At 35.6% G+C, this 24,186-nt stretch overlaps 1 protein-coding gene across 1 annotated transcript; it reads left to right on the forward strand.

Moving 5' to 3' along the window:
- On the forward strand, window positions 1-3,753 carry LOC136064313 (serine/threonine-protein phosphatase 7 long form homolog). Its single transcript, XM_065765906.1, has 4 exons — window positions 1-123; window positions 802-1,565; window positions 2,784-2,871; window positions 3,319-3,753. The coding sequence occupies exons 1-4, from the start codon at window positions 1-3 to the stop codon at window positions 3,751-3,753; spliced, it is 1,410 nt and encodes a 469-aa protein (XP_065621978.1).
- Window positions 3,754-24,186: the final 20,433 nt, after the last annotated feature.

Consider the following 24,186-nt stretch of genomic DNA (forward strand, 5'->3'; position numbering starts at 1 on the left):
ATGACTGCATACGTGTCAGATATGCAGCTGCAAAGTATGGAACCTGGACCCGCAAATGGTGCACAGTTGACGCGGCAGCCGATGCATCGATCCACGGCACTGTGGGAGACACCTGTCGGTCAGGTACGTACTTGTATAGAACTTCGGATGTGTCGAAATCATTTCATTTTCTTTTTGTAGGGCTCTTTGATTATTTGTAAATAGATGTTCGAAATGGTATCATGTTTGTTTTGGTTTAGGCAGTTTATTTAATCAAAAGAGAAAATGGTATGAAGCGTAAATAAGCGTGAATTTAAAAACACTCTTTCATCAACAGCATCTAGTCTTATTTCCAGATAAATTGAAACTAGTAATACTACAAAAAATATTAAACAATGAAAAGGTATATTCAAAGTCAGTAGATCTCATTTAAAAGTTATAGTAATCAATTAAAATCCGCTGTATTTATTTTCCCAAAGGTGCGCACACAAACCCCACGTGGCTACACATAACATAAGACAACCGACTTTTGAATTCTAATTCCTATTATACTCCATTTGACATACTAAAGCACTGTGTTTATTCATTGCAAAACATAATGCCCATCACCTTATTGCTAGTTTTAAACAATGTCATTGATCTTGAATTGATCCTATCTGCTATTGAGGTAGAGTGAATAAGCAGTTAACATTGTAATTAACATATTGCAAAATTGATCATAATTAACCAGTTCGCATACTGTTTCTTGCATATTATTATTATGTACCATTCTTATAGTTATTTCATGTGCACTATCCTAAGACAACGCTCTTTCGTGTGCAGGTAGTGCCAGGCGTGCTAAAGTGTAGACGCCGATCTTGGGAGTTACCCCGGCATGGGCTAGGCCCACGGATTGGCCATTACATAGCTGAGGCAGGTTTTGAAGGGTTATCAAAGGTTCCAAACATGGAAGTTGATCACGCATTGATCACAGCACTGGTTGAGCGTTGGCGTCCGGAGACGCATACCTTTCACTTACCGCATGGAGAGATGGGGATCACCTTACAAGACATTGAGGTGATGCTAGGGGTACCTGTTGATGGGTTGCCCATAACTGGGAGTGCGAAGGGGGATTGGCCTGCATTGTGTCGTGATTTATTAGGTCGTCTTCCTCCAGACCCAATACCGCATCCCCATGAAAACAAGTCTATCCTTGCTGGGGCGAGGGTAAGAGTCAGCTGGCTGAACGAACAGTTTAGAGCCCCCCTCGCTGTGGATGCTACTGACGAGGTAGTGCAGCAACACGCACGCTATCACATACTCGTGTTGTTGGGGTCCATTTTATTTATGGACAAGTCGGCAGATCGGGTGTCGGTGAGGCCTCTACTGTTCCTGAACCCGATCAGCAACGCGAAGAGGTACAGTTGGGGTAGTGGAGCATTAGCCTGGTTGTACAGGCACCTATGCAAGGCATCGGAGACGACGGCGATGCAGATTGGAGGTGCGCTGATGTTGGTGCAGCTGTGGGCGTATTCAAGGTTCCCATTGATATGCCCTGTTACGAGGCCACCACAACCGCCGATGGATGCAGGTCCCCTCGCCTGTCGGTATGTTATTTGATTAGTTTGATTCAATTGGTATGGCATTTGTCATTCACCGTGCATGTCTCTATAGTTGAATTTAATAATAAATCCATTTTGTGAAACATATATTATAATTTTTAATATAATACTAGTACTTTCTTTTATATACAAATTTTAATACTAGTACTAAGATGTGGAAGTTGAAGAGAAAATATTGGTATCTATTCATTCTCTCCCTCTCTCTCTCGTATAAAAATTGGCACATAATCAGTAGATACAAAAAGAATCACCCATACCTATCGGAGTGCTTTCAAGGTCGTATTAAAATCTTCGAAATCACCCATTTATGCTCGGATCACCCATTTACATTGTGACTGTAACCAAGTAACCAAATAGATATACAATATGCTTTGTTCCCTTAATTTGCAATGGTTCCCACTAAGGCTAAAGCCAATAACTTTATCAAAACACTCGTGTGTGCAAATGATGAACTGAGATGAACCATATTGTAAGCACACTGTGCAACCTGAGCATAATTCTCCTTGTACTTTTATTGACTAGTTACTAACACACACACTCAGCGGGTCTTAAACCCACAAACTTACCCTCCACCATGATCTTACAAGGGAAGGAGGTGTCATTTGGGTTAGAGTTCGTTGGGCCAAAATAAATATGGCACCTACTTTTATCAACTGACCTTCATATAGATGATCTAACAATAACAATAATAAGAATATCACAATTATAAGAACCCACTGGTTCTTTACAGTTTAGACAATCTATGGTGATAATTGGCCTAACATTAATCAGAATTCCAGCACAAGAAGAAACTGACCACAGTATAAAAAGTATAGCTTTCACACACACACACACACACACACACACACAGATTATATATTGATAAAGGAATGCCAAGATTCAATAATCGATTTATCTCAACAGTAATTTAATAATAATAAAATTAAAAATAAATAAACAAAACTTGGTATATATGATACCAATGACAAAAACAAAGAATTTAAAATGCAAACTGAAATTGATAAATCGTTTTTGTGCTTCATGACTGTTGTATGGAGGAAAAAAAAACAAACCATAGTTCCTTACTTATTTGTAATAAGTATTTTCCAATGAAAAAGTAAAAGCTAATTACTGGCTTCATCGTTGGTAAGCATTTTACTCTTATGGCAGAATGGTTGTTTGATATCAACTAATGACCATTTAACACAATTGTATGTTTACTAGATGGAAGGGGCCGAAGAGCACGACAGAGCATGCCACACATGTGCTAGCTGCGTATCGTGCGTCATTGTCGAGCATGCGGGCACACCAGGTATTCTACCGCTTCATGTCACGACAATATAATTCTCCCTAGTTTTCATGTTTCACCCGGTGGGTTGTCAACTACTGCATGTGTATAGTTAATAATGTAACGTTGGTCAAGTAGACCATATATATACAAGGAATTAGTTACGATCATTTCTCAACTGTGGGCAGTCATTATAAAGTACCTTGATTGGCCTTCTATTGAATTGATGTTTGTGGTTTTTATTCCACACATATGTAGCTGTGAACCCTTCAAATTTCTCCCTCAGTTTTAGCTAGTGCAACCAATAGTATTCGGGTGCATCTTACCATGTAAAATCCAATAAGAGGGTCAATAATGACTTAGGATTTTTAGTGAAGTGATTATTCAATGGTCTTTTACATTTTTTCTCAAATTGAGGATTGCCACAAATAAACTCGGTCTTTATTTTATTTTTGGTGAACATTTATTCAGGTTGTTTGGGAGCCGTATAGGGATGTCCTAGACTCACTGCCCCCATATTGCACTGCTGGCCGACATATATGGAGGGCCACAGTGCCGTTGATCTATTTTTGGATAGTAGAGGATCATCATCCCGAACGTGTCTTTCGTCAATTTGGGATGAAGCAAGCACCACCGGGTCTAGTGGATACCTCAGTTGAACTGCACAGAATCTCCCTCCAATGTAAACTAGAGACGGACTGGGTGCAACAACATGCTATCTACATTGACCGATGGGCCCATAGAGGGGAACGTGTTGCCAACGCACCCACTTTGGATGGGGACACGACGTACCTTGCTGCTTACATGGCCGAGTACCGAAGGTCGACCAGACGGTACATTACGCGAGAGTCGGCGTATTGGGAAATCCTGGTAAGGCAACCATTCAATGCTTCTTTTATGGATTGATATTATACGTGTGTTGCAAAGAGCATTATGAATATTAAGTTTTGTGCCATTGATTCAATATTTTGACATTCATTGGGTTTTTACATTTCATTTGTTGCCACCAGGTATGCCATTTCAATGTTCATATATATATGAATAAGCTCATCATGCATAATCTGTGTCCAAATCAGACCTGAATTACTTGCCAAGATATATACTCAAATATCATACGATTTGACCTGAAATCTTTATACTATCTCAATGTTTAAAGGCACTAGAAAAGTTTTAATGCAACTCCTTTATTTCGTAGGTTGAGTCCAATGTGGAAATGCTATTGGTTCTGCAATGTACAACCAGCTGACGAAGACGCTGGATCTTGTTGGGGAGTTGAACCAAGTGGCATTGGATAATGTGCGTGCCATGGCGAGTGAGGCGAGCACACATGCCACAAGCCGTGGTGGGCGAGGTGGTGGGTCTAGAGGGCGTGGACGTAGTGGAGGCCGTGGAGGTCGTGGAGGTGGTCCTGATATTCACATCGATGACTTGGGTAACTGAAATACTCTAACACCTCCAATTCTTATTGACTTCCAATTCTAGTACTTTAAGTTGTAATTTATTTAGAGGACGTATTATAGTAGCGAAGTATATTTTCATCATAGCCACACACGTTATCCTATTCTTATGATTTCACAAATTTCAATGGCTCAAACTCCACTCTATTACCAAAATTGAAACGATTCTCACATATCTCGTTTATTCAGTGACTCAATTCCTCGTTGTCATCTTAATAAATACAATTGTCTTTGTACAGATGATGAGGCGTTGGAGGCCGATTGGGACACGTACATGGATGGCGCCGGGTCATCGCGATGCACGTCTGACGCCACTGCCCAGGCATCCCATCCTGTTGGCCATGACGATAATGCAGAACACACATCCCATGCTCAGGCTCGCCCTCGATCCCCACTACCCACTCCGCTGTCTCCCCCATTGTTCAGCGGCTCTGCTCATGAGGGTGGCTGTATATTTGTACCCACCCCTGGTCTACCGACCCCACCTGTAGTTCAGGCTAAGCCCACCCAAGAACCTTCACTTTCAAACCTAGACGAGCCGGCTGCACAGATCACTCCGCTGTCTCCCCCATTGTTCAGCGGCTCTGCTCATGAGGTGGCTGTATATTTGTACCCACCCCTGGTGTACCGACCCCACCTGTAGTTCAAGCTGAGCCCACCCAGGAACCTTCACTTCCAAACCCCGACGAGCCGGCTGCACAGATTGAACAAATACGGAGTGAAAATATTGAGCCGGTCTATGGGTTGCGAAGATCACTCCGCACTGACATACATCCCCTTAGTTGCGGGACCGGTGACGGTAAATACCATACATTCCCCTGCTAACTTCCTCCAAAGTTATTTAATCAAATAATAAGATGAGAAGCAGAACTAGTGAATGCATTTAATGTGAAAGGGAAGATGATGACCCAATGTACATGTACATATAGCGCAGTTGGATATTGTCTTCATGTAGACTTCCATCCCACCAAATGTTGCATTAACCCCGACCTAATAGTTGAAATAGATTTGCCAATTGTCGTAGTTGCATATAATATTGCCAATAACTGTGAAATAATTGTGAATGACTACGGTTGTGTATATGGTTATTTAGTCAGAAATTTTGCTCTGTACAAAGTACTTTTATTCCAAAACAATAATTAAACTCGGTTAAAAATATTAATAACAAGACACATACACGTACACAGTACAAAACATGGTCTATCCCTCTGTTTAAACTCTATTTTGGCTATCAGGGAATGTGTGCATTCAAGTAATGTGCTCTGCTTTCAATTTCAGGTAAGATGAGACCTGCCAAGGCAGCTGTGAGGAAACGAAAAGATCGCTGAAGCTCGGCATGATGTGGAGCATATGGGGGTAAAATTCGAACCAACACTGGTTTGGCTTATGATTCTTTCTTACTTTGTTAGGAATTAACAACAACGACCACCAATTCAAACTTTTTTTTGCTATGTTGAAGATGGTTTTTAGTAGGTGTTCAGAAGGGTTTTAAGGACCAATTCAGAATAGGATGAGGTGTATTTATGGGGGTGGCAGAATTTGTACTAGGTGAGTAGGTGTTGTGGTGGGTTAAGAATTTCAACTCCTAAATTCGATTTTATACAGCCTGTATAATTAAACTGCAAATGTGGCATTATTGTTTACTTACTCTTAATTATCACAAAAATGGCTGAAATGCATTTTACCCCATTGAAGTTTACTTTCTTGACCAATGATAATGAAAATGCTAGTTAAAATTGAAATTGAGTCTTGATCATCAGGTAATGCTTGATTTTGCTTTTTTAGTACCTTCATTTGGGAAGAAGACTTGAACAATGATATAGAAGTTATTCGTTTATTGTTTTTGGTGTTAATGTAATTTGGAAATTTAGAATTTGAGGAAATATAAAAACCAAAAAAAAAAAATTATATAAAAATCATGATGCCAATCCATTTTGCAGTTCAGAATTTGAATGTTTCATTGGTTATGTAATTTTTTTTTTTTTTATTTTAAATCAAATTTTCCTTGGTTCTATTCAGTCTGTGAAGGTTTTTTTTTTTTGCCAATTTCTCAAAATTTTTGTTCACTTGTCTCTTATTATTGCTTTTTATTTTTTAACCCCATTTGAGCTCTAGTGCTCAAATTTTATGGCAAAAGGCTCAGCTATAGGTATAAATTTGGGTTTGTAAAGCTTTTACATTTTTTGGGTAAAGTATAAATCACTATCAAATGCTTTGTAATTTGATTAAAATAAAGTGTGTTTATGTGTTTTTTCTATGTTGGTTTAGTCCTGGATGGATGGATGGATGGATAGGATTAGTGAAAGAAACAAGTTAGCCTCTTTCTATGTGAATGCTTGAACTTAAGTATATGATTGAATCCTACTACTATCTATGCTGTTGTAGAGTGTGGTTTGGTCTTTGGTGCTGAGAAAGTCCTCTTTTTAATTAAACTTGAAGATTATGAAATTTATTTTATGTTCTTAGGAACAACAGTTGGTGCTTTCAATGATTTTTTGTATATGGGTTGAATGCCAAATATAATACTGTGACTAGCCCTGATTAGTCTGCAGAGGATTCAGTGCTGACCTCAAATTTTTGGTAGTAAGGGGAGGTGATTTGGTTAAATGCCAAATGATTGTTTCTTTGTTTAATGTTATTTGTTTTTCTTTTTTGGAGGTAATTTTCATCTTCGTATAAGCAGAAAATTAATAGGAGTTTAGATGTTTGTTTAAGTGGTTCATAGTTTTTATGGAAACTTGTATTGGTTGTTTTATGGATTTGACAGACTACTTCAAAGCGCCTTTCTGAAGTAGTCTGTCAACTTAAAAAGAGTGAAAAATAGAAGTTCATTTTCTGCAGAAACACACACACAGAAGCAAAGCAGAGCAAATGAGAGGAGGAATAGGTAATTTTCAGATTCAATTGTTGCTATCCACTTTTTCAGTATTACATCTGCTCTATAGACTTCAATGTACAACCATTTTTGACCTTATAAAGGGCCATAAAATCCAAGATTTACAATATATTACTCGAATAGAAACTAATCACACTTTTAGCACTGTAGAACAATAACAGATTGCTGTAGTTATACTTTACAGCGAATTCTGCTTAACATTCTCCCATCTAATATGCTGTCCTAAAACTACTAAGGCTTTTCAAAGTTGATGAAATTTCTTCCTTGGAAGTGCTTCTGTAATATATTATCCAATTGCTCCTCTTATACAAAACTTCAGCTCAACTTTTGGCCGGCTTCAATTGCATCTCTACTAAAGTGATGCTTAATGCCTTGGAGTAACTATGGCAGATTAGGGTAGCTATTGCTAGTTTATTGTCATAATACATATCACAAGCTGCTTCTTGGCCATACAATTCAATTAACACTAACCGAGGTTTACAAGATATTACTTTAATTAAAAAAAACTACCCATAGAAACACAAATCTGTGAACAATAACAAGTTGGTTCAAAATGTTTACATAGGACATTACTATTAACATCTTCATTAGATTCCATTTTCATTGCTGGGAATTAAAAATTTGATATAATCAGTTCAATTTTCATCATAAAGTGATGCTTAATGCCTTGGAGTAACTATGGCAGATTAGGGTAGCTATTGCTAGTTTATTGTCATAATACATATCACAAGCTGCTTCTTGGCCATACAATTCAATTAACACTAACCGAGGTTTACAAGATATTACTTTAATTAAAAAAAACTACCCATAGAAACACAAATCTGTGAACAATAACAAGTTGGTTCAAAATGTTTACATAGGACATTACTATTAACATCTTCATTAGATTCCATTTTCATTGCTGGGAATTAAAAATTTGATATAATCAGTTCAATTTTCATCTTATGTTTTATTGAAATTCTTATTGAACAATGGTTTTCTTGTTTTGTTCCAAATAACACAACGGTGATCATGACATGGTTATTCCATACATAGCTACACATGCATGGATAGTATTGCTAAACCTTACTATTGCCCATGATTGGAGGCAATGGTTTGTTGATGGGCAAGTTGCAGGGTAAGTTTCCACCTCAACTTTCACGTTTCAGCAACCCTATTGCCTCTTCCACCATCCCCCTAACTTTTTAAATTTTAAATACAAGTTATATTCTAATATAAAGCTTATAATTGTTTTATGGATTATTTTTAATTGTATTGTGCAGATTCACAATGCAGTATACATCTAAAAAGTACTGCTTGACATTTGCAACAGTAAAGGCAAGAATAAGTAACTACTTAATAGGCAAGAATAAATTTAAATATAAGTTCCTTCCGTTGAGCCTTTAAATATGATCTATGCAAATCTTCTTGCTATGATATACATTGTGTTCTTGATAGATTTCTCCCCTAAACTCAAACAATATGCATGAGATGAGTATTGGAACCAACAAAGATATAATGATATGCAAGCCAAGTTCAACATAGCTTGGTTGTTGGGCCTTAATTGCTGCTGTCTAACATCAATCATACGTATAACTTCCAATTTTTTCGCTAATATCATATAACTTGTGTCATACAATTTATCATTTCTGTTTACTATGTTTTGCTTTGCAGATGGGGAACCATGCACATGCAACATTATCTAATTCACCTTCCAAAGGACTAGTAATGACATCAAAGCGCCCCCCTTATGGAATGGTGTCTATCCTAATTTCATTCCCAATGAGGTGAATTGTTTTATTAAACCATTTATTTATTTTTTTTTTTTTTATTGTTTTCCTTTTCTAATCTCTGAAATTCTCATGGCCGACACTAACCCACATGCTACTAGACCTTTGTTCTTAGTGGATCTGTCATCTTCTCAGCCTCCATACCGCCGATCCGTGTTTCACGCTTCATCTAGGACCCTCTAGCTTAAACTGCAATCTATGATTTTGGATTGCTTGGGTGGGACCTTGGGGCGATCAAACATTATTATTTGATCGCTACCTTCTATCTATTAGTGTTCTCTTTAAATAGATCACATTAGGAAGGGGGAGGGGGTTCAGACTCTTTAAACCATCCATGTTTCTGTGACCAAGTGAACCCAATCCTTGGTGCAAAACTAAAAGGATGGAAATACTATAGTGAACTATTTCTCTTTTTCATGGAATCAAAAGTCATAACTTATGTTATATTCTAAGATAGCTAAGATCAGCCACAAAGAAAAGTGGAAAATACTTTTTCCAATATTAATTTTATGGCCATAGAACTAAACAAAAGGTACTGACTTGAAAAACCATTTTGCTTCCAAATTTATCTTAGTAGTACAAAAAAAAAAAAAAATTAATTAATGGGCATGTCCTTGTCTTTTCATGCTATAGGTCAACCTATGTTCTCTTTTTCGTGCACCTTTTCTTGAATATTTTGTTATTCCACTGCTTATTATCTTTATTTGATGCTCACTGTTATAAAAGTGATTTGAGATGTGCCACTAGCACTTTATACTCCACTACTTCAGAGTCTTACATTCTTCCAATAAGCCACAACACATTAAAGAAGTGAGACCTGAGAAATTTCCAAATAACCCAAGGTAAAATAAAATAGTTTTTATTGCTGTAAAATTATAGCACTATTGAAACAACATTCAGGCAATCTCACAAAGACATCAAAGGCATGCCAATGATGCTCATCTAATATAAACACAAACACAAACAAACGAAAAAAAAAAAAAGGTCTCATATTAATATAAACAGAGCATAAAAGTTTTGCACCAAAAAAAAAAAAGAATTGAGATGTAGACATACCTCAGCTAAAGCAGTGAGCTTTTGTCAATATTTATAAACCGTGTGGAAAGGAATAAAGGGAGGAACGAAATAAGTGGCAACCGTTACTGCGAAACGGTATAGCATGAAGGTGGGTAGCTTTCAAACTCTCAACTGACTCACCTGAAGGCTTCAACACAGTTTTGTTCCTCCCTTTAAGCTTCCCTCTACGTTACAATCTTCAACCTCTCTCTCTGCTCACCTTTTCATTTGGTCACGCAAAACCCTGAATGCCTCCCCTTCATTTTTTTTGTTTTTCTTTCTTCCAAACCGGCTTGCACGTTTGATATTTTTAATTTCTTTTTCCTTTAAGCTGAACTGAAAATTCCCTGTTTTCTCACTTGAAGGCTTCGACGTTTTTTTTCTTCCTCCCTTTAAGTTCCCTCTATGTTACAATCTTCAACCTCTCTCTCTACTCACCTTTCTTTTTGGTCACGCAAACCCCTGAATGCCTCCCTTTTTTTTTTCTTTCTTCCAAACCGGCTTGCACATTTCGTATTTTTAATTTCTTTTTCCTTTAAGCTAAATGAAAATTCCCCATTTTCTCACCTGAAGGCTTTAACATATTTTTTTTTCCTCCCTTTAAGTTCCCTCTACTTTACAATCTTCAAGCTCTCTCTCTGCTCACCTTTCTTTTTGGTCGCGCAAAACCTTGAACGCCTAATCGAATTTTTTTTTTTTTTCCCTTTCCTCCAAACTGGCTTGCACGTTTCGTATTCTTAATTTCTTTTTCCTTTAAGCTGAACTAAAAAGGCTTTGGGTTGGGCTTCATAGTGGAACTAAATAAATAAGATGTGGACTAAATTAATTATACAAATTTATTATAGGGTGATAGCGGAAGTAAATAAGAAAGTAGTGAGTTGCATTTATAGGGCTAGGACTTATAGGGCTGAAATTTGTAAAAACCATTTTAAAATTGAAGAAAACATTATTTTTTTTTAAAAGAAAATGACGTTGCAGCTGATGTGGCGCAACGTGACAGCAGCAGCATTAAACGCTACGTTTCAGCTTTTACTAATATATAACTGGGAACATGTTACTGAAAATGGTGTAAGAGAGGAACGATTTTGGGTTTTGATTGTTGTAGAAGGGGAGGCGAACCTAAAAACACGGATGGAGGAAAATTTATTATATTTCATATTTAAATTAGTGTGGTCCCCACATTAATCTAAACACAAGACACTGGGAATAGTTAAAATCCTGTTCATATAGTGTTTTTCCAGCCTGTATTGACATGACAAGCCCTAATAACTGAAATAGTAATGCTTGGACCACGAAATGAGGTTATAAATGCACCACAATAATTATCTTCTTTCTATCCACTAACTTCGTAGATTGAGTAAGCTATGAGTCGCAATGCCTCAACATCAAATCGTAAAATGCGAAACAAGTTTGGATCTACTTCAACATGTGGATCTTCACAAGTTCCAGCAGATCAACAACTACAGACATACACAGACCACTATGAAGGAAAATGGGTTGGAAAGAAAAGAGATTTCGTTAATATGCCAATATACACGTACTAGAGTCTTGGAAGCGTCGGGCACATCATGGTCGACAAACCTACAAAACTAAGTATAGATAGCACCGCAATAGAGTTTACCATATCAGAACCACCATGGTCAACCCTATACGAGAAGAGGTGTGAGTTGGAGGTGTATTGTCGATGGCATGGGTTACGAGTTCCTAAGGCACGCTCAGCCGAGTTACCTAGAGATGAACCTGCCAACATACTTGCTCGTCTTCAACAAGAGAACAATCAAATGCAAAGGCGACTAGATCGTTTTCACGCAATCCAAAAAGCTAGGAAGCATCTAAAGGGGAAGGCACAAGAGCGAGCCATGAAGTCTATTAATGAAATTACTGCGTTAGATGATGACAGAGATATTTCAGACTTCTCAGATTCAAGCAATGATGATTTCCAAAAATTTCTACCTACGAACATTAGACGTTGTTGTTAATGTTTGACAACAGATGATTATGTACGTTAAACTTTTGCAAATCTAAAGAATAACTGTTCATTAGTTTTGGCTAAGGTTATATGAAATCAATTTCTCATTCTAAAGGTTATATGAATATTTACGCATAGATTCAATACATACAAACTCATCGAACCCACACAGACCAACTGGGACCATCACCATCAAGGTGTAGACACTCACATTTGTTCAAAATAATACTCCCTTCCACCATGCATGACATGAAACTGCTAATGTTTTAAATTGCTATGTTAGTATGTTGCAATGTGTTCAATGAATTGCCTGGTGTATATGAAATCACTTACTCATTTTTTTCCCTGCTATTCTTTGTTGCTACGTATGATTCTTTTGCTTTGGTTGGACAATGTCCTCTACTTTGCACTGTAGTAAAAACCTTAGATATGCTAATGATTCCAATATTTTGTCCGTGTAATTTGAAATGTTACCCACATAACACTCATCACCCAACTTAGATTTATTGCACATTACTTGGCTAAGTGTGTATTAAATCACTTGCTTATTTTTTCCCTGCTACTACTTTATACAAATACATTACATACAGACTCATCCAAACCAAACTAACCACTCATTCTCTCTTCGTCTTTATGTACAATATAATTTTTAAAGAATACAAACTTTTCTCTGACTTCATGTTTTATGGGCGAATCATCTGAGGGATATGTTTGTTTCATCTTCATCTAAGTCAATTATTTCTACCTTATGATCTTCCAATTTACAGTTCTTGCTGGGTGGATATTGAATCTCAGTGGATATCTTAAGACTAAAAAATAACCATAACTGATAGAATGGTATTCAACGAAATCCTGCCATCCATTACAAAGCCAAATGTTCTTATCATCTTTCTTCAATCCCACTTGCCAAATACCACTATAGGCAGCAGTGAGTGTACCTACGGTGGATAGCTCTGTTGGGTTTTTTTTGTATCTCATACAAAAACACACGCAGCGGAAGCAACAAAAACACGGATCTACTTCAATCATGAAAGATAAACATGTAACCATGAATTCTAGAATCAAAGAATAGAAAGTGTACCTTGATGCAGTGGATTTCAAAACCAAACTTGAGAATACCTTCAATCTTCATCTCAATTCCACATGGTGCCCAAGATGTGTGGTCTCTCAATCAGTCTTTTTGTACATAAACTCTCAAAGAAAAAACCTTCTTCTTCTCCTTGTGGAGAAAAACTGATTTCTTTTTCTTTGTATCTTACGTACGTTTAAACTATTCTCATAGTTTCTTTATTTAATACCACTTACTAAATAATGACTGATTTCTAATTGGGTTAGCCTTTTGGGTCTACCCAATTGGGCTTTAGTTTGTGGCTTGAGATGGGACCAAAGGGACCAATAAGACACTAGCTCCAATGGGCCTTGGGCTTTTCCGTCAACTCTTGACAAGTCCAAAGTTACCATTAATTATATTCAATACCACTATAAGAATATAATTGCACTCTAGGCCTTATCTATAAATTATTTCCCAAGACTTTATTATACATTCAACCCTTTCATTAAAATATTCGTAGTAATACAAAGTCATTAATATTGACTGCCACTTTGAAGGTTACTACATCTTAATCCTTGAGTACCCGGTTTAATCCTTTATTTTATTCATCATATATTTATGAAATCCAATTCCATAAATATATACTTTAGTAACTCTTTACTAAAGTGGTTGGGCCAACACTCTGAATAACCAAACCCATTAAACTTATCTACAAGGGAATATTTTATATCTCCGTTAAGAGATTATGAATTCCATCTTGAGAATACATGTCCCATCAACACTAAATGCGGCTGCCCAACATACTGAGGTTTTGACCATAACTTATAGATCTCACTCCTGATATATCAAAGCAACCTACATCTCATGATCAGGTCCATTATTCTCTCAGGATTTAGAGTTGATGTAAATAGAAGTCGTGAGCTTTATTATTCATTTGACAGTCATTAGGAGAATAATAAATCTCACAGCGGTCCAGTTCAATATGTCTTAACTCTTAAAACATATCAACATACCAACTAGAAGTCTCCACTTCCATGATCAAGACAAATCATCTTAGTTGATATGTTATAGTCTTCGCAGATGAAATGCCCAATTTCATCACCGACTACGAACTAAAATTCTGAGTTTACAAAGAACTTGTGATTTATATCTTTCTGTGACTTTTCACATAAATCACATACTATGCATCTCATGGACTAAGATAATGTCCCATTAGTTCATAAATGGTCTCATGCAATTAAACAACTTAATTATTCATGACATGCCAATAAATTGGATTTTAGGGCACAAACCCTAACATGCTTTACTAGAGCTCACTCTAAACATTGATGTTAAACAACTCAAAAATCACAAGCGAGTTGTTGGAAATCTATTCCAAAGATTCTCGAGTGGAATCTTAGTATTGATGTGAAAGCTCGGCATAAGTGGCATAGAGGCCAACTAGAAAAATTGTTATGCTAGGGATGTGACAACCCTATATCGATATCTCTAAGGCTTAGCCCATTATTGTCTGCAAGTTAGAAGCCAAGCAAGCAAAGTATGGAGCTGTTGTTTGTGGTACCATGTATCTTCGACAAAAAGGCTAATTGAAGCCTGGGAGAAAAACTGTTGTGCTAGGAATGAAACAACCCTATACCAACATCTCCGACGCTTAGCCTATCATTGTCCCAAAATTAGAAGCCAAGTTAGCTGAGTATGGAGACGCAGTCTGTGGCACAACGAATCTTTGACAAAGAGGAATTATATTCCGCCCTCTATATAGCAAATGAGGAACCTCATTTTTGGAATTCATTTTAGAGGAATATGGTGAGTATTAAGGGAGGAATAAATCCCACCAACAACTCTTAGCGATGGGATACCATTGGTTTGGCATAACCAAATTCGCTAAAGTCGCCACACTTCCAAGTGCACTCTAAGCTTATATGCATACACCATATAATCCTTCAAGACATAAGCGCTTCACAGCCTTTTATACTCGGGGGCCTGATCTTATCGGACCTATCCATGCACCCTTGAATGGGTACATTTGAGCTTTTAATCGCCACTAAGTAATTCATTAAGTGGGCGGAAGCAATCGCACTCAAGAAAGCAATGAGAATGGCCATATCCCACTCTATCGAGGAGCGTAACATTCGTCGCTTTGACATCTCACATAAGATCATAAGCGACAACAATATATCTTGCTTATACCGATTTTCGAAGGCAAGCCTTATGAAACATTAGGAAGCCAATGAACTATCATATTATCCAAGCATGATGAGACCCCTACATGCGAAGGTGAAATGCTTTCAATAAGGTAGGGAAAACTAATACTTTCTCTCAATGGTAAAACTTGCAAAGCGGTGAGAAAGCTTATAAATTACTCTTATGGAAAAACCTCTACATGCGAGGGTGAAAATACTCTCAATAAGGTAAGGAAAGCCAAACATTTACTCTCTTAAAAGTAAGCCCTATCGAATGATTAGGAAGCCGATGTGATGTCATATTATTCATACATGGTAAGACCCCTACTTGCAATGGTGCAACGCTTTCAACAAGGTAGGGAAAGCTAACGTTTTCATAAAGGTAGGCCCTACAAAGCAGTATTGAAGCCAACACAACATCTTATAATTTAAGCATAGTGGTCCATAACATGGTGGACATAATCATCCCTAAAACATTATGGGAAAATCGACGCGACAAATCACTATCTCATTGTCACATGGTAATTTACTGTATGTGAGGATAAAATCCTTCCTCAAGAAATTAGCAAGCCTATGCATTGTATGTGAGAACGCGATCACCCTATGAAACGGTGACGAAAAAATGCATCATGAGCCGCAATGCGTGAAAACGCAGCCCATATGTGGGGGCTTCTTGAAACAAATAGAATAGCAACCTAATACATGTTGAGAATAAGTGATTACCAAGCGGTGAGCTAAGCTTTAATATATATGAGCTGCTGTATGTGAAACCAAATCTGCTTGTCAATAGAGCGTTGAAAAATGGNATTAACTATTCATTAGTTTAAGCAAATATAAAGAATTTCATTTTTTATCAATGAAATTTACACTAGATAAAGACCCAATATAACCCAATGTACACACATAACACTCATCACTGTTTCTATAGATTAATGTACATTTCTTGTAGCACCAAACAATACCAAACAATTAATATAACCCTAATCTACTCACATATCACTCATTTAAGAACATACCAAAGCACAAGTAATAGAACCTAATATCTATCATCTACAACTACTTTTACTTCATAAATATATGTATTTCAAAGACGAAAATCAGTTTCTCACCTGAGATGATAGAGAGATACTATGAACTTCTGACAGAAAATTCTGAAAATGAGGAGGAGCTGATCTGAAAATGATGAGGAGAACCGGATGAGAGGTGGGTAAATGGAAAAAACTCGACAACAGCAGAGTCGAGTAACATTAATAACTCGATTTCATACTAATCGAGTAAAGGTTCACATGCAAAATACGTGATTTGATAGCGGGTCAGAACGTACCAGAAACAACTCGATTATTGTGAAATCGAGTAACACTTAAATTCTCCATATAACTCGATTTGTCAAATGCCGAGTTCTAAACAGTTACGCGGGAATATTTTATTGCCCAAAATCCACGCTGGAGGACCAGCGTGGCAGGAACCTGCATATAACTCGGCCCTGGAATAATCGAGTATTTTAAGTAACTCGCCAATAACAAGATCGAGTATCAAAACAGGGGCACGCCCCTATATAGTTTCGAAACAAGGTCATAAAGCCATTTATTTTGCCCAAGAGGGGCAAAAGGCCAGAATGTCCGAATGATATAAGTACTGCTTATTAGATCTGCCTGTGTCTAAAAATGTATGAACCGCACATTGCCACCAGCAGTTGTACATCCGTACTCCGGTGGACAAATACCATTATTTTTAAAATATTTTTTAATTTATTATTGTTTCTAAAATATATAGGAATTTATCACAAATTGAGAACTTGAGTATTATTAAAAAAAATTTAATATTTTTTATATAACTTGAATTCTATAAAAAAATATCACAGCAAATTTAAATGTTATTTTTTAAAGAATTCAAATTTCTAAAACTCAAATTACACGATAAATTTGAGTTTTACAAACTTAAGTTTTAAAAATGTGATAAATTACTAAATATTTTTCCAATCATAGGAAATCCAGGCATATTTTTCTTAGTACTAATCGATCATTCTGGCCTGCCACACCACCATAAATGATATATGTGCGGTGCTATCTGGTTAAATTAACTAAATATAGGGCAATAGGAATTAGGAACACAGACCCTATCAGCAACTTTTCACTTATCCCCTATTATTGATATATCAAATAAATTTTGCTATATAATTAACTTTAAAATAAATGTTGAATATTATTATTTTTTATTTTTTTGATAATTTAATAATTACAAAAAAAATGGAAAAAACGGATTCAAGCTTTAATGCCACTCTTCTATAAGGATCCTACCTTTTTCTATTTTTGAGAAAACTATAAGGATCCTACCCAATGTGAAGTTTATAAAACTTATATAATAAATTTTGTAATATTTCAAGCATTAATTTATATGGGATTAGGATACTATAAATTTCTTATCATAACTCCGCCATGAAATTTTAAAATCCTATCAATCCTTTTTAATATAAGTGGTCTAAATTCATTCTTGTGTTTCATAATTTAAATAAGACGTAAATGCACTTTTAGTCCCTACATTTTGGTTTTTTTTTTTTTTTTTTTTTGGTCCCTACATTTTAATTTTACCACTTTTAGTCTCTAAACCAATTAACGCGTGTTATTTTCATCCTTTCCGTCAAGCAACCGATGGAAATATTTGAGGTGGCTATCGGAAGATTTAAAATATTATAAAAAATGACACATCAGCATCTAATTTTTTTTAAAAATAATTTGTCAATTTTAACTAAATAAAAAAGAAAAAAGCAGAATTAAAAACAATAAAATACATAAATTTAGATCTACTCATTTTGAACAAGAACACACAAAAGCACAAACCCAGAAAATCATACAAACCCCCATCAACAACACACAAGAGCACAAACCCAAAAAAATTATACAAACCCATAAATCAAACACAGAAAAATCAAATCCACATCATATTAAACATGAACAAGAAATAAACATGAACACATTAAACATTTGAACAAGAAGACAAACCCAGAAAATTGAAAACCCAAAAAATTAGCATTAGATCCACATCAACACAAAATTAAACATGAACAAATCCGAAAAATCAAACCACCCCACACCACCAAAGCATCAACACAAAACTCAAACCTAGAATTTCTGGCCCCCAAACACAAAAACACTAAACTCTAATCCCAAAATTTCGGGCACCAAAGAAAATAGAAGAAAAGAAAAAGTATGATTCTCTTATCTTTCTGAGAAACCAACACANAAATAAATTTTCATAATATTATAAAGTTAATAGAAAATAGTACAACATAAATAAACATGCAAATAAACTTGTATAATTATCCTTCAAGTTTAAATCATATTGATTAAATTGAAAAAATCACTTTTAATTAATATATTAAATTTCCATGCAAATAAGAATTATTATTAAATCACAAGTAAATTTATCAAAGAAAACAAATTTAGTAATATTTAATAAATTAAAAGAGAGATAACATAATATGTTGAGAAATTATAAATCATGTAAGTATAAAATAAATATAATAAAATATATATTATAATTAAACACAAGGAGGGCAAGCGGTCTGATGGTTATAATATTGGTTTTTGTTCTTAACTGAGTGTTCAAGGGGTTCTCCGGTTTCATGACTTGTTCATAGGCTGGTTCACGGTTAACCCGGTCGCCAGGGTTTGAAAACCATGGAAAAAAGAAGGGAAATTCACCGCTTGCCAATAGAAACTTTAATTCCCGGTCAAAGTGTTGATTGACACTTTGATTCCACGCTCCTATTTTGAAGGTTCTCCAATTGTCTTCCATGGAAGTCATGGTTGCAATAAGATTAGGCATGAGATTGTTTTAGGCCAAATTCCTTGGTTGCAACTTGCAAGTAAATCTTGAGAGAGAAAGGAATAATGAGAGTTACGTATCAACTAGTGGGTGCACTACAAAAAAATGGGGCTATCCCAGCGTTTTCAAAACCGCTGGGATAGCCCTAAAATTAAAGCATGCCTTTAATAAACCCATTTGGATGAGTTGGGTTTATCATGAATTAAATAATGGAAACCCAACTCAACCGATCTTACCGTATTGTTTTTCTTCCTTAGTCCTTACAACTTGTTGACTGAACTCTCTTTCGAAGCCGACCGCTTAGAATTAGGTCGGTCCATCAGGTGGGTTTTCTTGAGCAACCCTACTACTACCTGTGGCTGTGGCCCTCAAAAATAAGATACAAGTCATACCTAATTAATAAACACGTACAAGATAACAAACATCAGAAAGGATCAAGACAGGGAATTCCCCAACCCATTGTCCTACCATGCTCCGCAATATACTCATACCTTCATAATTGATTGAAATTCGTTTAAAATTCCATCCTAACATTGAATTAAAACTCATCATATCACAAATCAAGTTCTAACTTTCAAAACCTTCTCAACCAATAACACTACAATAATTCAAGTAGTAAAAAAAAAAACATTAAAACAATTAACCCAAAATTTTAAGAATCAAGAATATATATATATATACCTTATAAAAATAATATATTTAGTACAATAGCAACCCCCTCTTTCTTTTTTTTTCATCTCGGGATTGGGTATCCTTTGCGGTGGACTTATTAAATTTTCATCTCTAATGATTAATGTTTTGAGGTGAAAAAAGAAGAAGTAAAACACATTATATATATAAAACAAATTCTAATTACTTGAGCTGACCTAGTTGTAGGCCATTGTGTTAGAGCTTAGGTAGGCAACGTGCATTTCTGATTAACATACCAAAATAAACAAAATTCCATCTTCATGGGAATCTACTTTAGCTCTCTGATTGTCTCTATTTTTATATTAAGACCATTTTTTGTTGTTGTTGTTTATTTTGTTGGCTGGACTTCCTGTTCCCAAGTCTGAGTCTCATCCATCTATCTATATGCTCTCTCTACTACACATTGGTGCAATCTTGTCCTTCCCAATTCCCAGCAAAAAAGAAAAAAAAAAAAAACAAGAAGAAAAAGAAAAAAGCCTTACAGACTTACAGGTGCAATAACGTGATAGTGTCAGCTTAAAGAACGGAATGGAGGCACCATAGAGAGAGAGGGAGAGAGAGAGAGGTGTGTGAGTCCGAAACACAACATGTTCTCTAGGTAATGCTCTGGTCCCAGTTTCCCAGTCCTCTCTCTTTCCCTTATCAAAAGCAAAGGAGCAGAAATTTCAATTGGTTTTTGATTCCCACACTGTGTACGTGGCCAAACCACAATTGGGACCTTGATAGTTACACTTCTTTTACACTTATAAATTCGTGCTTTTTGGGCTTTGCAATTGCATGCATATAGTCCCAAATTCCATGTTATCTGGTGGTGGACCACCCTCACCTCCCTCACTCACTGGTCACTGCTCCTATTTTTGGAAAATCTATATATATATATATATATATTTTCATGCAGACTAGAATTCATTTCTTTATTATGCTCTTGAATCTTGATCTGATTATGCATTTTTTTTTTAATTGGACAACTTGTTCTGCAATATATATATATATATATTTTAATTTTCTAACTCCCATGAACCGTCTTTTATCTCCAATAATNATCACCAAAAATCTGAATCTTAAAACCATTTCTATCTCTCCATAATGGTATAAAAGTTCTAGCTATGACATCAACGTTGATAGCTCTTTTGGTCAGAAATTTTGCAGCGATTGAGAAATCAATGACACTATTGTCATTTGTAAGGCTATAGCCAGACCCTTCTCTTAGAGAGAGTAAGCCGGTTCCAAGACTGAGCCAGGTCGTCCATAAATTCTTTAACTCAACTGTTTCCCAAATCCCGTGAAAGAGAAACCAATAAGCTGAGGAATAATCCTACTATTCCAAGGATACTACTAACACTTTTGCCAATATCATTGCAAATTCAAAAAATAGAGCATCTAAGTTAAATATACTCAAGGGATAACTTGTAACTACAACTATTTCCATAATAAATTTCGCAATTTTAAATAAGGATTTTTGGAGGCAAGGAGAAAGAAAAGGAGGAAGGGCAAGATAACAATTAGAAATACTTCTAAATTAAAAAAAAAAAAAAAAAAATCAATTATTCAAGAGGTGAATTTTTAATTTTATGTCTACTTTCTATAGATTTTTATTTTTTGGATGGGAGGATTTTTCTCTAATGTTAACATTTTTTCTTTACAAAATACCTTCTAACGAGGTATGAAGAATTGTTCTTGAATCATATTTTTATTTATTTATTTATTTATTGTGTTATGTATCATATCGTATTGTGTATTGTAGGATATAAGTTACAAGTTATCCCTTGAGTATATTTAACTTAGATGCTCTATTTTTTGAATTTGCAATGATATTGGCAAAAGTGTTAGTAGTATCCTTGGAATAGTAGGATTATTCCTCAGCTTATTGGTTTCTCTTTCACGGGATTTGGGAAACAGTTGAGTTAAAGAATTTATGGACGACCTGGCTCAGTCTTGGAACCGGCTTACTCTCTCTAAGAGAAGGGTCTGGCTATAGCCTTACAAATGACAATAGTGTCATTGATTTCTCAATCGCTGCAAAATTTCTGACCAAAAGAGCTATCAACGTTGATGTCATAGCTAGAACTTTTATACCATTATGGAGAGATAGAAATGGTTTTAAGATTCAGATTTTTGGTGATCATAACTGTAAGGTTGAATTTAATCAACCATCTAATTGGCTTTATTCCGTGACCAATTTGCTTGTAATTTAGCACTTAGTAACCCTGTATTTAGGTAGGAAAATTGTAAGGGTAGTATGTGAGAAGATGTGAAGAAAAGCTCAAGAGTGTGCAAGAAAAACAGAGTCTCGCAACTAGGACTCGCGGGTGATTCGCGACTGGCAAGCCGCGAAAGGCAGTCACGTGAGAGGCACACTGGGAAGCTGAAGGGTCGCGCCAGCTGTCACGCTACAGGACAAAAGTTCCAGTCTGGCCAGGCCGTTACGTCGCGACTGGATTTCGCGACTTGGCCAAGCCACGAGATCAAGTCGCCAACTTGCCCTGTTTGGCAAAAACTGAAGTTTTGCATTCCCTTCTCACCCTACTATATATACACCCTTATACCCATCATATTGAGAGAGCTTCTAGAGAGAATTTTGTGAGAGAAAACCCTAGAGAAATACAAGATTGATCCATCCCCAATCTTCATCTAAAGAGACTCTATAAATTCCTCTACTCTCTTCCTCTCCATTGTTATACCCTTGAGAGGTCATTTACCAAACCCGTATCTCACCACACCCACGTCTATGAGAAGGTCCATTTGGTACTTTGGGAAGCAGTTTGGAAAGGAACCAATATACATTGGTTGATGCTATGGTCAAGTAGCAGAATCCGGGAAGCTAGAGAAGAAATATGTTCGGCGTAACCTCGTTGGAGCAAGAAGCTTGGAGGGCTTAGGTACTTGGGTAGATTAGGCTTGGAGGGTCTTCTGCTGTTCATGTATCCCAACTACATTCTTTAGTGGATTATTTGACCGCTTGGAGGGCGGCAAAGAGGTTTTACGCCGAGGACTTCGGTTTCCTCTTCGATAACACATCGTGTGTTGTCCGTGTGTTTGCATCTTCTTTCCCTTTATCTTTGCCTTATATTTACTGCTGTGGATGTGTTTACATTTGGCTTAGATTGTCCTATCAATTCAGTTATAAGCTTGTTATCATATTCCGCACATAAATTGTTTGATATAAAGCTTGAATTGGTATTTGTGTTATTTAGGGTCTAAACGTTCAAAGGTGTTTTATACCCTTTTTGAACTTTCAATAACATTCTATTCACTTTTGATAACAAGGAGGATGTTGATAGAATTCTTAGAAGTGAGCCATGAAGTTTTGACAAACACTTTGTAGTTATGTAATGCTGTGAAAGTGATAAACCTTTACAGGAAATCAATTTTGATAGAACAACCCTCTAGGTGCAGGTTCATGGACTTCCAATTAAGTATATGAGTTTTGAAGTGGGGATTAAAATATGTGGGGTCATGGGAGAAGTGATTCGACCATTTGACCTCAGATTGTTTGATGCTTAAAACTTTATACGAACTAGCCGCGAAGCCGTGCATTGCGCATGATAATTATTTTTATAGTGGTTTTATTAATTTTTTTTTACAATTTAAACTAATCTAATAATGAGTAATGTATTTCGTAATTATATTTTTATTTATTATAGGAACAATCATAAATGTAATAAAAGAACAATCCAAAACACCAAAAAAACGCAAACTAAAAAAAATTAACAATGATTAGTTGAACCAATATTAGGATAAAATTTAGTTTTTGATAATCTATTAAGGTTTTTTTTTTTTTTTTTTTTTTTTTTTTTGANATAAAACTTAACAATGATTAATTGAACCAATATAGGATAAAATTTTGTTTTTGATAATCTATTAAGGTTATTTTCTTTGTAAAAATTATAATTTCAGCCACCCAAAACATATTATCAAATAAACATTATTAGCAAATCTAAGAAATTAAATTTTTATATAGGCATTGTTATAAAATAATAATAATTAAAATAAAATTGCAAAAGTTTAAAATTTGTCACCTATCCGATTATTTCGTTTGGCAACCTTTGCTTTTCTTTAAATGAATGGCATTATAGAGACTTCTAATACAATTATTAAGAGCACTTTGTCCACCACAAAGGATTAGAAAATAAACAAAATAGTAGTAAAGTCTCATAGTTTAACATCTAAATTGAGCACTATAAAAAATCATGCTATGTAACAAAATAAATACCAAATTATCCAAATCATGCTATGTAATAGAATAAATTATATTTTTATATGCTATATTTAATTCTTTAAAACGCAATAGGATAACATTTAACAATCAAAGAGAATAAAAAATAAAAAACAACAAACAACAACAATTTAAAAAACAAACTAAATTGCATTAACCGAAATAGAGTTTTAAAGAATATAAAAATTTATCAACCTAAAGTAGAGATGCAAGAAAAATAAAAATAT

Source organism: Quercus suber, unplaced genomic scaffold (assembly GCF_002906115.3).
Source record: "Quercus suber isolate HL8 unplaced genomic scaffold, Cork oak 2.0 scaffold_663, whole genome shotgun sequence".
NCBI classification, from domain to species: domain Eukaryota; kingdom Viridiplantae; phylum Streptophyta; class Magnoliopsida; order Fagales; family Fagaceae; genus Quercus; species Quercus suber.

What these genes read in the sequence shown, in the direction of transcription:
- LOC136064313 (XM_065765906.1), top strand. Translation starts at nt 1, where the DNA reads ATGACTGCATACGTGTCAGATATGCAGCTGCAAAGTATGGAACCTGGA. An exon ending in GGGAGACACCTGTCGGTCAG is followed by an intron (nt 124 to 801) that starts GTACGTACTTGT and finishes TTTCGTGTGCAG; the next exon opens with GTAGTGCCAGGCGTGCTAAA. An exon ending in GCAGGTCCCCTCGCCTGTCG is followed by an intron (nt 1,566 to 2,783) that starts GTATGTTATTTG and finishes TATGTTTACTAG; the next exon opens with ATGGAAGGGGCCGAAGAGCA.